General features: G+C 39.8%; 1 protein-coding gene across 1 annotated transcript; it reads left to right on the top strand.

Annotated features, from left to right (window-relative positions):
- The first annotated feature begins 7028 nt into the window (after positions 1–7028).
- Positions 7029–8574, top strand: LOC104446007 (actin-related protein 2/3 complex subunit 5A). The gene is made up of 4 exons (XM_010059924.3): positions 7029–7234; positions 7350–7422; positions 7508–7608; positions 8514–8574. Exons 1-4 carry the CDS (start codon positions 7134–7136, stop codon positions 8527–8529), a joined length of 291 nt encoding a protein of 96 aa, XP_010058226.3. The 5' UTR covers positions 7029–7133; the 3' UTR covers positions 8530–8574.
- The last annotated feature ends 12864 nt before the right edge of the window (positions 8575–21438 follow it).

The raw sequence follows: 21438 nt of genomic DNA, 5'->3' as shown, positions 1-21438 counted from the left end.
AATAAGATTAGGTACCAAAAGACACTAATTGGATAATTAGTGTAATCAAATCCCGACCCTAGATTCTCCGGTTGCATAGGAAGTGAAGTATGGTTTCTAAATGACCCTAATAAGCTAGTGGCAACTCCTTTTGCAAAATTCCTAAAAAATACTCGAATGTCATGCGGGGGTATGGGCTTGGGAGAGCTGCGTCTAATCATGGGCATTAGGTCCGTCATTTAGGCAATATCCCTAAACCTATTCCCTCCCCCTGAGAGATAGGTCACGATACATTCCTAGTCAGAGTTTAGGGGGTGAACTTGCTAAGACATTGTCTCACCCCGTCATTGACTCAACCTTTTCAAGTCCTTAGATGGCGGTTCCTTCGGAACATTTTGGCTAGCCCAAGAGGGTCATTGAGCAGTCAGTCGAGATTCCTCTTCCGGGGGGCCAAGGAGCTGGGTCTATGAGCTTGTGAGGACTATTGTATGCGGGTTGATACGGGTCTACTTCGGAGGGTACCCCATCAATTCAGAGTGTGGTATCATCACGGGCGAAATGGACCCAGAGAATGTCCCTTTTAGGATTTTGAGGTCCTAGTGTCAGTGTTAGAGATCGCTTTTGGCGAGGGTATAGCTGACCCTCCTAGTGGTGCAGTGGTGGACCCAAGTTCCCAAGAGAGCTTGGGGTTTTCAGCTGGGGATTTGAACACCTAGAGGACTTGTAGACCTTTATGCTTTCGTAGACTTCGCCTATAGACTAATGTTGTAAATAAACTAGTTAGCTGTGTATAAAGGTATATTGTGGTTGTGCAATTGTGACCCCTTTTCTATCCAATCTTTGTGCTGTTTTGGGATATATTTATACGCTTCCGCATGTGTATTAAAATGAATGGATTGGCAACGCGTCTTGAGATGTCATATTTTAAATTGACCACTGAGGGATGGGCACGCCCTCAAGAATCGGAGTGTGACAATGCATGTGTCAGCTAAGAGAGAAAATAAGAACCGACTTGTGTAATGCACTTATGCGTGTGCACTTAAAAAAGAAAAAGTACCTGTCATCACATAGTGCTGGTAGCGATGCCTCATTCATTGAACGGAATGCCCTAGTTAAGCTAGGAAGCCCCTAAAGCATGGGGTGCCTAGCTTGATGGTTGAATGCCTTGGTTGAGTAAGAAAACCCCTGAAAGTATGGAAAGCCCTTGAGAGTATGGGAAGCTAGCTTGAGGCCGGATGCCCAGCCCACGGCTAGAAGCCCCTGAAAGTACAAGATGCCTAGCTTGATGGCCAAATGCCCTGGTTAAGCCATGAAGCCCCTGAAAGTATGGGAAGCCCCTGAGAGTATGGGATGCCTGGCTTGAGGCCAGATGCCCAACCTGCTGCTGGAAGCCCCTAAACTTATGGGAAGAACCATTTATATGGTTGATGAATTTATTGAATATGTTATTATGTGATGTTGGTGCTCGTTTGATGAAATAGCTTATTTGGTAAGTTGAAAGCAGATCGCATACAGATAGTTGAGAGGTGGCAATGAACTTGCGATTGATCTGCCATCGACATTGTTTTCGAGTGTTGTACTTGTTAGGCTTTAATGATAAGATGCTTTCCTAGTAAAAAACTAAAAATTTTGCTTACTAAGTTTTCTCAAAACTCACCTCTCATATTTCAGTCTTGTAAGCATGCAAGTCTCACGTCAATTTTGGGAGCTGTAGTCATGCTAAAGGAGATAGGATTTCCTTGGTCTATGGGAAAAACTTGTAATGTGATATAAAAAGAAAAGAGGGCTTGTAGAGAAAGAGCTTGTAAAAGTCTTATTATAATATTAATTAGTGTGTTTTGTGTAATGTACGTCTCAGTCTTCCAGCTATTGTTTGTCAGGGAGTTATTTATTCACATTCTGCATGTGCATAATAACAAGATAAGAAGAATCAAGATAGCTACAAGCTTGGGATGTCGCAAAAGTAACCCTTGTCACTCGCGACCCGGAGATGGGGTTAGGATCGTGACACTTTCTATTGAACTTGTTGGAGTTCAAAGACCGCAACGGTAGAGAAAATGTCATATCGTGGTCAATTGCTTGGAGAAACTATGACTCGGGACCTACAATCCCGATGACAAGTTGTGGTCCGATAGCAATTTCTATGGACCGGAGCTGAGGTGTCCACACATTGTCATATGACAACATGCATCAAAAGCTATTATTGGAAGGTTGTAGCACATGTGAAACCAATGCACATACGCCGTCGGATTGTATGAATTTCACATGGGACTCGCCTTATCGACAACGACGTCACATAAGTTGCGTCACGCAAGATGACCGGTGCCGATTGGCGACATCGACTAAAATTAGCCAAGCAGACTAAATTGGCATTTCATCAAAAAGTTTGGGACTAGCTTGACAAATCATTAAAAGAGTTAGAACTAAATCAACACAATTGAAAAGTTTATGATTAACTTTGGCCGTCATACAGTAGGTTTAATATTTTTTAAGCAATTTGCCCATCTTGGAAGCAATGCAAGTCCTTCTTATGCAAAATCAAATATTACAAAGACGAGAAGAAATCAGAAGGGAAGGCAATTGTAATTTCAGACGACAAACTGGTGCACTTAAAAGAAGAGAATCAACGAGCAAAGAGGGCATTCCTAATGGATAGCGGCGGCAATGGCGGCGGCCTTCGCACAAACGTCAATGATGACTCTTCTGCCACCTTGCTGTTAACTACAGGCGACCAAGCTCAACTTGCCCAAGCCATCAGCAGTGGGGTCACATATGCCAAATCACTTTGGATGACAATGGGGGCGGTGGCTTCCTCGTATATGGATGCAAGGGACACTGCTTAGTCAAGTTTCAACAGCGGAGCAATGCTCGACTCACTTCCTCGGACGGTGATGGCAAAAATGCAATGAGACAATGATGAATGGATGAAGGGGTGGACAACCATGGAACTAGACCTACTGGTCTATTCTGATCATAACTTCATGTCAAGACCCTTGCTCTAGCCTCCAATGGAAGGAGGTCCTTATACAAATCTATTGTTACGTGCATCCTCACCTCCTGCAACTTAGACAATGACACTGACTTAAAGTTGTGGGTTTTTATGGGATAAAAAGGTTTATGGTGGAATTGTGACTAAACCTAAACTCGAAGGTTTTTTTTTACAAGACAAAAGTTAGAATTGGGACAAAAGGTAAAGTTAGAAGTTTGTGACTGACTATTCTCGTGATATACACAATTAATACATTGAAGATCGATCTTTTGTAAACATATTCAATATTCAATAATTACAGCTAGAGCAGTAATTGACAAGTCTAGTTTTATTAATATGTAAACAACTTACTCAATATTAAATAACACATTTGAGAAATTACTATTATTCCTTAAATTTTACCAATCTTAGACACTTCATACGTGATTTGAGATTGTAAGTAACAGCTCTCCAGGGTTTTCCCATTTGAAGGGGTTGAATTTTAATCTAAGATTTTAGTAAGTTCTTAGTCATTGACAAATTCCAGGTGTTATACATCTTCATTTGTATCCTAAATCATTACATGGGGAAAATCTATTAGCACATGATAACTTAAACACAACACGACGTGCCAGGTTGGATTGATTTTTATACTTGACTTTTCATTTAATTTAAATGTACTATCGTGACCCACCCCTCGAGGGAGATAATAAGTTGAGGGGTATTACCCAAAAGACAGGCCTACAATCCATAACTAAGCACGAGCTCTCCTAAGCTTATATCTCCTGTGACATTGGGATGTTCATAAGAATTTTATAATAAAGAGTCGCTACTAGCTTATTAAGGTTGGCTAGAAACCAAGTGAAGTATGAGAGTGTAACTCACTTCCTACGTAACTAAAGAATCTATATTCGGGGATTTAATTATACTAATTAACCAATTACTGCCCTTTCGGTACCTAATCTTGTCCATTTAAAAAAAAAGAATAATTTTTTTCAAGGTAGTCTAGATTGATTTTATAAATATCCACAAACATATGATGTGATTATATGTGTGCACAATTGTTAACATAACAATTAGCAACCAAGGAAGCATTAAATACATTTCATGAGATAGCAACGATTTAACTCTAAGGAAAAGATAAATGCTAATCACAATTAGACTAAAGGGGGCCAAAATTAACGTACCAATATTGCACAATCAAGGGTATTCGTCTTTTAAGGATAACTAAAACTTTAAGGTAGAGCCCTAATGGCTTGGTCAACTTTGACCAATATTCTAGATTGAAAGATTTCCATTTTTCAAGAGGAAATAACCCAAAAGATTTATTTTAACCTTTTTGAGATTTTTTTTAAAGAATTTTTGTGGATTTTTCTTTTGGAAAATTTGAATTTTTCGAATTTCCCAAAAAATTCTTGACTTTTTTTAATTACTACTGAAATGTTTAGACTTTTCCGAATTTTGGAATTTTCTAAGAATTTTTGAATTTTTTGAATTTTTATTTTAAAAAAATCAAATTTTAATATTTTCCGGAATTTTTTGAATTTTTTAATATTCTCTGAAAGCTTTTGAATTTTTCTGATTTTTAATATTCTCTGAAAGCTTTTGAATTTTTCTGATTTTTTTAAATTTTTATTATTTTTCAAAAAAAAATTAAATTTTTGAATTTTTGAGATTTTCAATATTTAATATTATTATATTCAGGACAGTGGGTTCGGATTGGGTTTACCTAATCTGGCCCATTGAGTCGACCCAAACACAGATCCAACTCGCATCAGATTAAAATAGATTTTTTAATACTCTCATTCATTTTTTTATTTTATGATTTTTCTCTCTCTTATCTTTTTCCATTTTGTCTTTTTCTGCCCATCTTCATCAACCTTCAGAAACACTCTTCCTTCCCCAAGTGCTCCATCACACTTGCAACCCCTTTTTCTAGAACCAAGATCACTTGACGCCGATACCGTGGTGAGTCTTCACCGGCGTTTAGGCCGTTGCTTGCTGACACCCAATCTCACACAGGTCATCCACCCCGACCACCACTCGTCGGCCAACCTTGCCTTGAATGGCCAAACCGAGGCCAACTCGAAAGTCTCGACACACCCTTCCACCGTTCGGGGACCACGCAACACTTGCCTACATCGGCTCGATCAAAGAAAGGGACCGTGACAACCATAGGTGAAACAACCCAACGAGCAAACGATCGGTCGAAGGCGAGGAACGCACATTGCCAACACAAATTTTTAGATCTAGTTTAGACATTATGTCGAACAATTGAGGTGTGCTACTATAATGAGCTATTCTTGGCTCAACCGTAGCTTGAACAATATCGGGATCTTCGACACATGACAAGCAAGACATCGAGAACAAAATATAAAAGTGACGAGGGCCGGAGCATGCGTGAGTCGGACGGCCACAAGCTCCGGCCTACCACACCGAAACAAAATGTGAGGGGACCCGGCTTACATGTTCAGCTTGAGGACGTCGCCGGGAAGGTCGTCGGATGGGTTTGCACACAGTTGAGATGCCCTCTCTTGCTCTTCTCAGTTGCTTAGACCTCCCACTCTCCGTTCGCCGTCTCTTCACCCTGTTCTGTCCAGTCCCTAGGAAGAAGAAGACCAGTCTCTTTTTCAAGCTGACCCTCACCCTCAAGCTCACTCACTTCCTCTAGAACCTCCTCTCTCCAGCTCACTCTCTCTACGGTTCACTTTCTCCGACTAGATCTCTCTCGAGTAGGGGTGTGCAAAATACCGGGAACCGCCCGGACCGCCGAACCGGCGGTTCTTGAGGGAACCAGTCCGGTTCCCGGTTCCAATTTTTCAGAACCGGTGGAGTCTTGGTTTGGTTCCTAGCTCCATGGGCGGATTTGCCCACCCGGACCGGATCGGAACCTTTTAGTATTAAAAAAAAAAATTACTAAAAGAAACCTTAGATTAGATCTCATCTCCTCACTCCCTTCATCTTCAGTTCTCTCTCTCTTTGTCTCTTTCTCGGTTCCTCCTAATCCTATCGCCATTTCGATTCCTCCCGAGCGTCGACGCCACTGCCGTTGCTCCTCCGCCGCTATTCGCCCCCTCGCGTCGGCTGCCACCCGCCACAGCCTGCAGAAAATTGTTTTGTAACCGTTCTATGTTGAAAACTCGACCATAGACCTCCTCTCCTCATTCCCAACTCATAAACCCGACCGTTCTATCTTGAAAACCAAAATTATTTCACGTCAAGATCGGTTCCATGGATCCACCCTGAGAACCGGACCGGCGGTCCGGTTCCGGGGTGGATCCATGTAACAAACGGGTGGATCCCAGTTCCAATTTTTTGAAACCGGTCCTTAGTGGGCGGTTCCCAGTTCTAGGTCAGGAACCACCCGCCCAAACCATGCACACCCCTACTCTTGAGCTCTCTCTCCCTCAAGCTTACCCGGAACTCTTCAAAACTAGCCCCTCTTAAAACGGCCCCCCTCTCTCTTCTCTCGTATCTTCCTTCTATGTATCGGCGCACGTGGGACGTGGCGTGCTAGCTGCCTCTGGCTAGCTTCCCCCTGAGAAAATATTAAGTGGTATGTGTGCGTCACGTCATCTGCTGACATGGTGCGCACTTACCACTCAAAGATCAACATGCGTCATGTGAGACCCGCTGGAAAATGAAGGGGTGGGCTCGGCTCGGCTCGGCTCGCTGCAGAAGAAAAGACAGGTCACGACTCCCGCCCAAAAGATTTCTCTCTCCTCGATTGAATTTTCTACAATTTTTTTCTCTCTCTCACTTTCTCTTCTCCTCCTCCTCCCTCTCGCGACGTCTGCTATGCTCTCTCTCTCCCCTCCGCGAAGTTGTCGACGCCGATGCCGACATAGCCTCCGCCTCCTCCCCTGAACCCGACTTGGACGCCGACGCCCCTCCGCCGGTTGCCTCCGTTAGCGTTGGAGTCCGTCGCCCCTGTCTCCTCCGCCTTCGCCTCTGCCTACGCACCCGACGCCAACACATCGAACCACGATGGCGAAAATGGAGGAGAGATAAATGACGAAGCAGAAGATAGAGACGAAGAAGTAGAAGCGTGCGCGCTCGGGGTTCTGGACATGGGTCATCGCGTCGGTCGCGTTCCGGCTCGCCCTCGTCTACCTCCCCAATAACCTCCGCCTGTCCACCCGCCCCGAAGTGCCGGTTATGCAATTACTTTTGGCGCTTTGCTGGAATGATGGTGGCGACGGACGACTTCGTGGAGGCGGACAACGCGGAGGCCATCATCTCCAGGATCAAGCACAAGTCCCGCAATATCGAGAGCTTGCTCAAGCAGTAAACTTCCCCTCCTCAATCCCTCTCTTGCCGCCTTTCCGTCCGCAATTTCGCTGGATCGATTTTGAGCTGACCCACCTCCGCATTTCCTTGTGTTTCGTTTCGTCGCGTGTAGGTCGAAGCCGGTGGAGGCTCTCAAGACCGACGTTGAAGGATCGCCTCCGAACACGCGGGACGAGCGATGCAAGGTTCGCCCTTTATTTTTATTTTTGGTAGGTGTTTGCTGCTTGTACCGGTAGATCTTTCCAGGTGGTGAAGTAGCGGTCTTTGCAGTCGGCGAACTGGATAGTGGTGCACAGAGCGATAATGGCGATAAAGGATCTGGACGCCCTGTTCTCTTCCTTGGATCCCGAGTACTACGACATCCTCATGAAGTGAGTGTTGCGCTGTCTTTTCCCTATTTTCCGTACCCGTCCGTTCTCGATGCTTGTTCGGATTTATTGCTTCGTGTTTGCTTAGTAATCTTTACCGTGGAATTGAAATGTTTGGAGTGATGGTAGCAATTTAAGGCACAGGGAATGGTTTTCTTGTTTCCATTAAGTTTGTAGCGCTTGAAGGCACAAGTGATATCAATGCCGAAATGCCATTGTGTGTGTGGGGGGTTTGTGAAGGGCTTAATCTTTTCACTCAACTGTCTTGTTCTTTCAATGGGACATTTGAGTACTCCTGTAGTCCCTTGATACAGATTAACATAAGGATCATGGGCTCATTGGGTAATGACGATTATGCCTAATGATTATCGGTTGTGAAGGGCTTAATTATTGAACTGTTTGTTGTGGCTGCAGCTTTTGGTAGAGATATTTAATAAAAATCAAGAATTCATGGGTGATGTAATGACTAGAAACAACAAACTGTCTCTTCAGTTCATTGGTTTATCTGTGTCATCAGGGTTAGCACGTTAGGATCTCTGAAGACTTAACGTTTTTTCCCCCAACGACTTAGTTTGATAATCATTTTCTTATTTCTGGTGTTCAAACCTACAAATAATTGGGTGAGGATTACTCAAACTAATGAAGTGATCTTGGAAGAATTACCATTTATGAAATTTGACCATAAACTTGCTAAGGAATAGCCTACTACTTTGGTTTAGGTTATCAGTTTCTCAATTTTGCTTATGAAGAATAGGTTGCGCCAGTAACTACTATTAATTGTATGCTTTGGCTGATCATAGTCTATCTTTTAAGGCCTTGTTAAAATGTTTGTGTTGTTGTAGTGTGAATTCGCTGAATTATGCTACTTGTGATTGCTCTACTTATTTGTTGACACCCCATTTTTGAAGGAACAAACCTTGTTAAACTATGCAAGGCAGTCAAGTTAGAGTGTATAGGGATTCCTATCCCCAAAGAAAAGCCCTTTAGAGGCTATGCTCAAACTAAGCTGGACTTTCTTTATTTTTTGGATATGATTTTGTACGCGTAGTTGCATAAACTAATAGGTCAAAATTGATCAAGGCATTCGGGTTAGGGACTTTGGGGATAAGGGATAGGATTGTTTTGTTTAGGTCGGAAGGCGGGACTCGAGTTTGAAAGAAAGCTTGGACAAACGAAGAAGATCTGCTTAATGGTATCCCGAGTGAGATTGGTAGAAAGGCCATTCAACCCATTAGGGCCTGGGGCTTTTGTTTTACGTGAAAAGCAACTCTTGGACTTCCTCCATCATTAGTTCAACAGTCAACCCCTCATTCATCTCCAGTGTAACAATGGACAAGCATTGATTCAAAATGGGGTCATAATTCCGGTACCCTATCGTCTTATATAGATTAGAAAAGAATTCTAAAGTCATATCCTTAAGTGCAGCTTCATCACACCCATTGTTGTTGATGGTCTTGTAATAAACTGATCTTATTTCGCTGTCGGTGCTGAATAGTTGTAGCATGGAAGAAACGTGTGTTTTGATCTCCCCACTTTAGCCACCATGTCGAGAGGCTGCATTGCCCGGTACTGCTCCTCTTGCTGCCATGCGCGTTGTAAATCTGCCTTTAATTGAAATGCTTTTGGAAATCATATCTATCTTGGCTGTGGTTTGTTAGTGCTTGTAATTGTTGCTGTAAATCTGCTACCGTCGGCCTGATTAGAAAATTTAGGGGGAGTTGCAGCCTCTGGGACCATTAGTTAAATGAAAAAATCCTACCCATTAGCCTAAATTGGTAAATTATGCCTGTCAATAACATATTCTTTAATTTGTAGAACTTTCGTAGTCCAAATTAGCAAACTCCTAAAATCAACTTTCCAAATAAAGCAAGGAATCAATTCACACGTGCCAGGTCAGGAATCAATTCACGCGTGAACTGGCACGTGTGAATGTTTCTCATAATTTTCATCACTCATTATCATCGTCTCAAATAGAAGAAAATTGTATCTCACGAAACGACATTATCAAGCACTAATATTTTCCACATGGGACGAGCACTAACGACGATGTCTAAGCAAGTACGTAGGGCATATAAAAACCAGCAAATTGATGCAAGAACACAATATAGACTTCTGATCAACTCTCTTCTTCCCATTCTCCATATTGAACTTGCTTCTGTTTCACTTCAAAATTGCAGGTGTATTTGGTAACACATTTGAGGAAAGCCTCTAAAAAATGCAAAGAACTTTAGGTGAAAGTGATTTTCTAAAATACAAATAGTGTTTAGTAAAGTATAATTTAAAAACATAATGGGAAGCAACTTTAATTTCAATGCTATTTGGAAAAAAAAAAAACTATACTTTGTAAAACACTTTCACTATTATGAAAAGAAAAAGAAAAATGACTCTTACTATTTCTTTTAAAAAAATATATCAACCCTTTGCCGATAGAACTTAGGCCATTGATGAGCCTCATTGGTGCCGACCCAGCCTTGCCTAAGGTTGTGCAATCTTAGGCGTCACTTTCCCAACCTAGGCAACTTCAAGTGAGGTTGGTTATGGTTTGCACAGCACTTTTAGGGGTAAAAGTGTATTTTCATCTCATGTGAATTTCTATAAATAAGATGGACAAAAATACATCAACTAAAATATTCATAAAATCATATATAAAATTAATATATGATAAATATAGCCACTTCAATGGAACTAAATAAGACATTTTGAGAAGAAGAATTACATGAATTGGATAAAGGGAAAATAACTCAACATAAGAAGGTCAAGATGACGACAATTGGTTACTCATTATATATTTAAAGGTTGACTCGGTAAAAAAATGACTAATGATAATGATAAAAATATTTAAAAAATTATAAGGAGAAGGATGTTTTCAAACTCATTTAAGAAAATGATTAACCGAAATTGAAGGTGATTTTTTATTTGTATCAATCAATCATTTTTAATTATTAACCATTTAAAAATACATTATGAATACTTGTTTCTTAAGTTGACCTTTTCTTATTGAGTCTTATTTCCATTTTACTCAATTGTATTTTTCTGAAAATACCTTAGTAGTTTTATTAGTATTTTCATCTATATTTATCAAATCTTTCATTATTGTCGATACTTATTTTTTTCATTAATATTTCAGTTAGTTTAGTTTTATCCTATTTCCTGTACTACCTTCTTCTTTTTACCAACTACGGGTAGAAGAGATTTCCTCAGGAAATGAGAAAAAAAAAATACGCTATTACACCTTCAAAGTGCACATGTTAACCAAAAAGTAGTAGAGAATTGACTAATGGAATAAAATAAAGTTCGGGGGCGTATTGAATATAATTAAAAAGATTGAGGACAAACTTGAACTACATCTAAAGTTCATGGGGGCATTTGGTGTAATTTCCCTTCAAATATATAGATTAGGAGAAAATGGTTACTGAATTATATTAATTTTTTAAAAGCTTCTTTGAGGTATGTAAAATCTCATTTATGTACAACCTCTCTTTTTTTTTTTTTTTCACTGCTAAGCTACTACCGTGTACTCTGCTTTGGTAGTAGAAAGCAACTATATCTGCAAAATTGATTTCCAACTAATCGTGGAATGCCAAGCATAAAAGTATAAGCATCCAAAAATCTCATTTTGTCGAGATTGCTTGCATAATCAAAATCAACGAAGCTAACAACCCGAATGTCCTATATCACAACTTTTGAAAGAACGAGACACACATTTTGAGGTACCGTGGATGTACTGAAGAATCAATTTCACAATTTGGCAGTGAGCTTTACCTAGAATGTGTCATATACACACTCACAACACTAACATCCATAGAAAGGGACATGTTACACAGCAATCTAAAAACCTTAGCCTCTCCTTGTTTTTCCTATCTTCCTATTAGACCTTTAAATCTTGTGGCTCACCAAGTAGTTTTAGCTTTTGGATTATACTCTCGTACTTGTTGTTGAAGATAGTGAAACCCTCTATCTCCCCATGGTTTTTCCCATTTTGGATTTCCACGTATATCATGCTTCTCATGTGATTTTGATTTTCTTTTCATCATTTACTATTTGTGCTTCAATTAATGTATCTTTTGACATTTTTTTCAACAAATTAGTATTAGAGTAAAGGAATTTCGGTCTTTTTATTTGATATGGCATCTATCAAATTCAAAGTGGCACCTTTGAAGGGCCAAAACAATTTTGGTCAATGGAGAATCAAGATGAAGGTATTGTCATTTTGGGAAGGTTTAGTTAGAGTCTTGGACCGGAAGACAATGGGGAGAGAGCGGGGTTTTACTATTTTCAATAAGTACAAGAGTACAATTCAAAAGCTCTAAAAAAAAATTCACTTTGGAGTCACAAGATCTAAAGATCTAATAGGATGATATGAGAAACAAAAAGAAGGATAAGGTTTTTGGATGTATTATGTAACACATCCATTGACATCCATTTTATAGTCCTGCTTCAAAAAATCCTAAAACAAATTTTGCGTGGTCCAAAATACTCTTATCACTAATTTGAAAGTCAAAAACTTAACACTTGTTGCAACCTAACCTTGCGGGCTTTTGATACTAAGGAACAGGTTTAGAGATACTTGTTTAATAGACAGTCCTTAAGGTGCATCACATAAAGAAAACTCAAAAGCATATTCTTTAATTTTCATCCAAGGGATCCATCAATCGAGAATGTGAATTCTCCCAAATCAGTATCTAATGTCACAACCAACAACACATTATCTATGAGTCACAACTAGCCTCTTTGTTTGGGGTGGCTAGAAACCCAATCAAGGGTTATGAGACCTCCTTGATTTCACAAAACTAGAGATTTCGTGGGTTTGGGGACTTGGGTTACTCTAAATATTTCTATTAGCACCCTTTTGGTACTTATGAGTATGGTTGTTATTTAAGGTGGTCAAGCAGTCTTTTACATTTTTTTTGTACAAGTTCAATTTTTTGATACTAAGTGATAACACATTGATGGTTCATTCGTGTATCTCTATTCTAACTATTGAAATGAAAGAAATAATCAATCAAGTACATTGAAATTGCGTTACAAAAAATAAACACTCAAGACAAAAAAATAAAGAAGTAAAGAAAAACAATTCAAAGTACAACTAAAGTAGACTCACAACTCATCGGGTATCTGTATAACACAAAAGGAAGCCCAAGAGATATATCGGGAAATGAATTAGTACAAATTATCAAAGCCAAATTGAACATTAGAAATCGTACCGTCTTCAAGTCCCTATAATCATCCTCCATGGGTCGATTTGTTGGAATTAGTATAATACTAACTAATGCGAAAACAACAATCAATGATGCAATCAAACACAATCAGATAAGTGCAAACATTTCAAGGAAATTCAAAGCACAAGGCATGCCTTAGAATTGGCCTTTGAGAATTCATTGCATTTTTAGCCGTCGTATAACCACTAATTGATTGTTTTTAGCCATTGGTATTTGGTCATCCCTTATGTTCGTAGCGGTGGACAAAGCGAACGACTAAAATTTGTGTGTAGGTGTGTCCTTTTGGTTTACCTCGTGTACATGCATTAGTCATAAGCCATACATATAGAAAACACATGCAAAAGAAATATAAGCTCATGCACTTAGGTCATAAGACCTTGGTTCTCAATCAATCAATCAATCAATCAATGAAAGTGAATTGAAACGGGTCAATTGCACAATCAAGGAAAAATGCAATCATTTAAGCATGCATACAAGAAAGAAAACCGAAAGATCAAACTTCTTAAAAATTTGCAACCAAGAACACAATTTTGAAAAATTGCAATCAAGGACACAAGTTTTGAAAAATTGCAATTTAGTCCTTAAAAGAAAATTTTTAAGTTACAAGTGATAACAAACAATGATATTAAATTTATTGAAATTTTGAGACACGTACAATGTCCTTGGGAAATGAATTTTAGGACCCGGATGCGGATAATGTCTACACACTAATCAAGTCCTTTGAACTATCAAACATGACTTATTCCAACAAACTTGATATCAAAAGAAAACTCAGATCAACATCTAAAATTTTCAGGTTTTGAGAATTTTCAGAATATGTCATTAACTTCATTAAAATTGTGAAATACCTCGAAATGTTCAATGAGAATTTGGGTGCATCAATGGTACTCTAATCAAGCTCTCTTTTGAACACCATACGGAATTTCAAACTTAATGAAACTAATGCCATATGATTTTTTTAAAATAAAGGAGCAAGTCACAATGGTGTAGTAATAGCAAAGTGACAAGCAAGCATTACACAATAAGAGTATGTTCATGCATATCTAGAGATGTGAGTTTTCCACAAAAATTTTATGGCATACAAAACATGTAAACACCTACATTTTCACGAAGAAATCTACTTTTGAATCCAAATACATGATTTGATCAAGATCAAAGAATCAAGACACTTAAATCAGCAACATTAACTTTACGAATGAGCGTGTACGGTTCAAAGGCAATCATCCTAACAAATGATTTCAAAACGTGGATTTATGAGATGGGCGAGTTGGCCCGTCCACCCAAGTTGGGCCCAAAAAGCCCGGCCCACGGGAATAGGGCCGTGGATGGGGAAGGTATAAAAGGGAGAGAAAACGCACCCTTTGGCACAATCAACGTCGCTTCTCCCGCGCGTTTCTCTCCCAGAAGAGCAGTGGGCATACGGCTTCCAATTTCTTCCCTTTAAGGCTTCATCGAGCCGGTTCTTCCTCCATGACGACGGTGTTTAATGTGGCTATGAAGGTACGCTCGACTCAGTGGTGTGCTTTACGATCGGTGATGCGTGTTTTCCCGGAGCTTCGTCTTCCGCATTGATTTAGGGATTTGATTAAGTGTCGAATCCGGTTTTCGAGATTAGTCATTTCCAACATTGGTATCGGAGCCCTAGTTCACACGTTTTCCGATCAATTTGATGTTTTGATTGATTATCGAAAAATCTTATTCCGTACGGATCAGGGCGAAAATCCGAGCACCCGGAAACCTTGTTCGGCCATTTTCACAGTTTCCGTAAGTTGGAATCAAATGAGGCACACTAGGTGGGCGACGACGAGGCGAGTCCGGCGAAATGTGTGCATCGCGGAAAGACGCACGCGCCCTGCACGCGCGGCCACAAGCCGCTGCGCGTGGCGCACGCGCGACGCGCTATGGCCGGCGCGTGCGCTGGCGCGGTGACGAACCGGCACGTGCGCGCCGGCGGCCGCGCGCGGCACGCGATGACGTCACCATGGCGTCATCCAACGGTAGGTAACCGCTTGGATGGCCACGATAATCATCCCAAGCAGCGACTGCGAGAGGTCACGCCGGCACCCGACGGCTGACCATGTGGGCAAACGCAGCGTGTGGCTCATGTGGCTAACGTCTTGTTAGCGTCGGCCAATGTGCAAGTGAAACACGTGCGGGGCGGTTCACGCGAACGGCTTGCGGCCGGCCCGGCCGTCCGGCCGGTCTGGCGACCAGCCGTTGACCCGCTGACCGTTGACGGCCGTTGACTCGTTGACCGACGCCGTTGACCGTTGACTGAGCGTTGACCGTTGGCTTTGACCGTTGACCCAAAAAAAAAAAAAAAAGGAATTTGTTTCTTTTTTTCAATTATGTCTATGTAGGTTGTAGGTAATCCATTTTTATCTGCATTTGTTGCATGAATCATGGAAATTTATGTATTTTCCATTTTGTTTATTATGGATTATAAGTGATCCAATTTAGTTACGCATTGTTGCGGGCTATGATCGTTATACGGACCGCAACCCAGAAACGAACGAAGGAAGAGCTAGGCTGAAAAGGCTAGTATGAAAGAGTTAGCTGATTTTCGATGGCTTGATGGTGATTTAGTATCACATATGGTCAGGTGATCGGATGATCTGAGGAAATCATGATAATGGTTATCTTATGCGGATTTTGAGAAGGTGCCGGGCTTTGTTGAACACTCTTACTGAATGGCAAGCGAGTGTTAGTCGGTTATGGGAGGTCGCGTGGTCCGGGTTATAGGAGGCTGGTGGAAGCTTTTTGGGAGTATAGGATTAGTTGCTTCAGCTTGGCCCTTAGATTGTCGCTACGTGGCGCGAGTGAATGCGCCTTAATGGCGACATGAGCTCTCCAAAGTTTTTCCATGGTTGGCAAATGTACCTTCGTTTTTCTCGGATGTTTTGGGCATAGATTAGAAGGGACATTTCCTAATTATTTCTTAGATTAATTGTGAGATTTTTTTATAGATGTAAATATCTCTTTCCATGTTGATATTTTTCTTTGTATATATTGCTTAGTGTAATGTATAGTTGTATTATGTGAAAACCTTGTTATTCTATTAGATGTTAGATAATTTTGCTTCTTACCGCTGTGTTCTTTGTGGGTAGTTAAATTTGTGGGTAGTTATAGAAGTTTTGTAACTTCATAGAATTGATTTGCATATGACAATCATATTAATGATAGTTTTAAGTTAGGATTTTGGAGGATGATTGGAAACGTAGTGATTTTGATTCCGAAGCCTTACTTGAAATTATTCATTAATATGATGGAGTCTATGTAAATAGGATGCATAAATGATAGGCATTAATTATTCGTGCATGTATGTACGATGTGTTCGAACGATAGTTGGAACTAAGAATGTAATTCTGACTGAATGGCTACAATTGTAAATAGTGAATATAAAGATTATTATGTGGAAAACGAAAAGCTAGAAGCTCTTGACCATGTTATGGAAGATCTTGAGAATACTTTGTCTGCCACTTTGAGCTGGTAGAGGACCTTAACGGCATGTGAGCGAGAATAGATATTTGCAATGCTGGTTCTAGCTCATAAAAGAGTTTTGGCTCTAAGCGCAAGCGTATTGATTCGTTGATATGTGGGAATGTAAAGGATCAAGTCCTTATTGCAAGAGATCACGAGTTAACCAACACAAAGAGAAAACGTCCTCAAGTGAAGAAAATGTCAAGAGTGAAATGTTACAAGTTGTGACAAGAAGGGGGTCTTATCTCCTTGGCTTGTCGTGAGCCAAGAAAGTAAACACCTCTTGTACATTTGAGAACTTTGATTATGTGTCAAGTTCTGAATTATTGGCTGAATCCAATCCTTTGTGGACTGTAGATCGGGAGCAACGGACGATGTAGCGAAGGATAAAGAAGTCCTTCGTGGAATTGAAACGAGCTGGCGGGCTGGTAGATCTATGTGGAAAACAACTCCAAAGCTGAAGTTAAAAGTTGGCACATGTAGCCCAACATGTGTGGTGGACGCAACTTGTTCCTACATGATGTTCTAAATGCTCTGGAGATTCGTCGAAATTTAATTGTACATTTTGATGTTGGTTAAGCTTGGTTTTAGTGTGAACTTAGTAATAACGATGTAGATTTGTGTTTAGATACAAACTACTATGGTTGTGGTCACTTCGAATGGTTTTATTGTACTAAATGTTTGTATAGTGATGTCAATATGTTATTCCCTTGTTTCACGTCTTTTACTTCATGTGATAATGATGTGAATGTGTGGCATGCTAGACTTGGTCATATTGGCCAACAACATATGAATAGACTAGCCAAAGAGGGCTTGTTGGGCAATATTGAATAAGTCGATTTGTCCATATGTAAGCATTGCCTAGAAGGGAAAACGACAAGAAACCATTTGGAAAAGGTAAAAGAGCTAACGTTCCTGCGCATTTAATCCATTATGACGATTGTGGTTCAATGAATGTGAGAGGAAGGCATGGAATTTGTTACTTCATCACTCTTAATAGATGATTATACTCGATTCGATGTGTGATTTGACTCATAAATCTGAAACATAAGTTGTTTCAAAAGATTTATGAACTTGGTTCTGAAAATCAATTAGACAAGAAAATAAAAGTATTGAGATCCAATCGAGGTCGAGAATATTTATGCGTAGGTTCGGAAATAATGTGATGAAAAGGAATAGAAATATAGTTGTCTATTCCATATACTCCTCAACAAAATGGTGTTGCGGAGAGAGAAACAAAGACCCTCTTTGGAAATGGTTAGGTCCATGATGGTGTATGCTAACTTACATATCACTTCTTGGAGTGATGCGTTGTTAAATTGTTGCCTAAATACTTGGGTGCCTTCCAAATCGGTTAGTTCCACTTCATTATGAGTTATGGATAGGTAGAAAACCGGACTTAAGTTTACTTAAGCCATGGGGTTATGCTGTCTATACTCATGAGTTCTCTCACAAGTTTGGGAAATTGAGTCTAAAGGAAATAAGAGTATTTTAATGAGATACTCCGAACACTCAAAAAGGGTATGTGTTCGTAGGTGAGCAGGAAAGTGGGAGAATAATGAATTTGAATCACGAGAATGTCACATTCTTAGTGGATGAATTTCTAAGAAGGGCGAAATAGGGAAATATTACTTCCTATTTGAAACCTTGGATCTAGATAATGATATTGGTTGAGTTTGTCCAAGTGGGAGTAATATGAGATGTGATGAATTGAATTCAACTCATTCTCAATTACAATCACATGATGAGATGATATCGTCATTATCTAATCAGTGGGAGCATAATGGGGAATGATGTGCTAAGTGTACAATCTCCCATATGGCGAACAAGTCGCCCAAAGTATTCCCCGTCGACGTTTTGACATTGAAGGAAACTTTTATGATTGCTGTATAAAGATAAGGATGAGCCAAGAAATATTAATGAGACTCTAAATTGCCCTAGTAAGGAAAAATGGTTTAATGCAATGGAAGAGGAAATGGAGTCAATGAAATCAAACCAGTCACAGAGGCTGGTTGATCGCAAAAAGGACGAGCTGTGGGAACAAATGGGTTCTCAAAATAACGCGAAAGGCGATGGCTCGATAGAAAGCATAGGCTCGCCTTGTGGCGAAGAGTATAATCAACAGGAATGAATTGATTATGTAGAAACATTCTCTCCTGTAGTAGATTTACCTTGATTGTATAATTCAGCAATAGTGTTTGGTATGGATCTTGAGTTACATCAAATGGATGTAAAGGCGCTTGCCTCAATGGAGAATTAGGAAGAAACATATATGGAACAACCCTTTGGTTTCATAGTGAAAGGCCAAAAAGAAAGGTATGTCGACTTTGGGGGTCGATATATGGCCTTAACGGTCGTCAAGACAATGGTATATACGATTTCATAATGCCATAATGGCATAGACTTTACAATGATAGATGAGGATCATTGTGTATATATCAAAAGATCCAATGATTAATTTGTGATCATATCATTATATGTTGATGATATGCTAATTGCCGGAAGTAATATGGAGTTTGTCAATATAATCAAAAGTTGGTTGTCTTCCAATTTTGGATTGAATGATATGGGATATTAAACCCATAGACACTCATTGCAAGGTGAAGGATTGAGCCATAAGCGTGTCCAAAGACTCCACAAGAGAAGGAACAAATGAAACATGTTTCCTTATGCTAGTGCTGTTGGGAGCTTGATGTACGCTATGATGTGTACAAGACACAGGCGTGTGTTTTTACAGTTGGAATGGTGAAGATACCAATCCAATCCGAGGTCAAGCACATTGATAAGCCGTTAAGAGAATCTGAGGTATCTAAAGTGGAATTTATTGATTATATGTTGAGTTATTATGGAAAGGATCTGCGACTCTAAGGCTATTCGATGTTGATTGGGAGGAGATTTAAATGAAAGGAAATCTACCTCTAGGTTTGTTCTTTTACGAATAATGGCACCATGTGTTGGAGCAGTAAGAAACAAAAGTATATAGCCTTGTCCACAATGGAATTGAGTTCGTGGCATTATCGGTAGCGAGTATAAGAAGATGTTTGGCTTAAGAGATTATTGGATCATTTAGGTGTTATTGGAAGTGCTGCGAACTATGATAATCAAGCGGCAAGTGTACACTAAGATCCAAATATCATGGCAAGACCAAACATGTAGATACCAAGTATAATTTTGTCATGGACATGGTTGCACGAAAGATGTGAACTTAGAGTACATACTACGCATAGAATGGTAGCGAGATCCTATGACAAAGCCAATACCTAGAGATGTGTTTGTGGCTATATGAAATCTCTAGGATTGCGTAGAGAGGCGATGTCTTGAATGTTGCAATTTCCACTAGTGTTTCACAATTTGATGAATTTGTGTTTTCATCATTAATGTCTATATCTTTGTATGATCTTTATGCATCTTAATGCTTAGTGCATTACTTTAAGTTAGGAAGTATGTCGGATAGATATAAGATTAATTACGCTCCCTTTACGGGTGTCGCCTCATTTACTATGTGATAAATAGAGATGAGACATTTTTAAGCTTATTATCTAGGTGATAATCGAGCTCAAGCTTAAAACACGTATGTCGCCTTAACTAGATGTTAAGATGAGGACATAATACCTTCTTTGTGTCCAGTAAAATACCCCACATGTTTTACTTTATTTGTTTAAGATGCTAGATGTGAGTTCTAATGAATTTTGTGAATGAGTAGATACATGAACTCAAGTTAGACATTGGGTATGTGCAGAACTATCATCATGCGGTATTGAAAGGTGTAGACATACGCTCCATGGGAAAGGAGTTAATACCGTAATACATGTTCATACTACGTATGCATAACTCGACCAATAAGAGTGGCAAAGTTTGATCTCAATTTTTTATGTCGTGTGAGACTCTTGAGGAAAAAGAATTCCTCAATTTTTGTCCCTCATGACTCTTACTTATTCTCAGATTTCTATTTAGTGTTTGCTATCTTAGGATGTTGCCAATGGTCATGAGTTTGATTCGATCTAATGGGACATTTCTAGAAAAGCAAAATTTGAACTGAAATTGAGAGTTTGAAGGAAAGAGGAAGATTGATTTTGGAGAATCACATTGTAGTTTTGTATTCACCGGTTAACCAATTATGGTTGTCTTTGTGATAATCATAATTGTGAATACAATATATATATATATATATATATATATATATATATATATCATTCATTTTTGAAAGAGATCAAGAGAGATATAAATGTGATCGATCGATATAGGAGTGCGCATACTAAATCTACTCGGAGTGTGACGCTCATTATGAGCTGCTATATGTCCTAGAGATGTATAGCGGAAAGGCTCTCAAAGTATCTGGTCGCACCAGTTATTCAACGAGTATGAATGTTGAAGAGAGGAAGTAAGTGTTCGGCCCACCATGTTAAGAAAAGTCTATGATGGATTTTCTCGATGAGGATGAGTAGGGCAAAGTCCGCGTTTGGTTTTGTACCACCATGTGCGAGTGGGAGATGATGGATTTATGAGATGGGCTGAGTTGGCCCGTCCTTAGAGATTGGGCCCAAAAAGCCCGCCCACGGGAATAGGGCCCGTGGATGGGGGAAGGTATAAAAGGGAGGAGAGAGAGAGAGAAACGCACCCTTTGGCACAATCAACGTCGCTTCTCTCCCGCGCGTTTTCTCTCCGAAAGAACGATGGGCATAGGCTTCCAATTTCTTCCTTTAAGGCTTCATCGACCGGATTCTCTTCCTCCATTGACGACGGTGTTTTAATGCAGCTGGCTAACAAGGTACGCTCGAAACTCCGTAGTGTGCTGTAGCTACACGATCGGTGATGCGTGTTTTTCCGGGCTTCGTCTTCCGCATTGATTTAGGATTTGATTAAGTGTCGAATCCGGTTTTCGGGGATTAGTCATTCCCAACAAAAACCTTTTAAATTTTTACATGTTGTACATCTGTATGTCACACACAATTTGTCATGGAAAATCACATCCAGGAATCAAAGTGTATTATTTTATAAAATCAGGGAATGTGGATAGACCAAGCAACAGAATAAAATCACAACAATGAGCATGGATGTTCTAAAGGCAATCGACGTAAGTAAATGTGTTTTAATCATCATGGAAATTTTATGTGGTAGATATGAACCTAATGAA

This window comes from Eucalyptus grandis, chromosome 5 (genome assembly GCF_016545825.1).
Source record: "Eucalyptus grandis isolate ANBG69807.140 chromosome 5, ASM1654582v1, whole genome shotgun sequence".
Classification (NCBI taxonomy): domain Eukaryota; kingdom Viridiplantae; phylum Streptophyta; class Magnoliopsida; order Myrtales; family Myrtaceae; genus Eucalyptus; species Eucalyptus grandis.
This window is presented reverse-complemented; position numbering and strand designations above follow the sequence as displayed.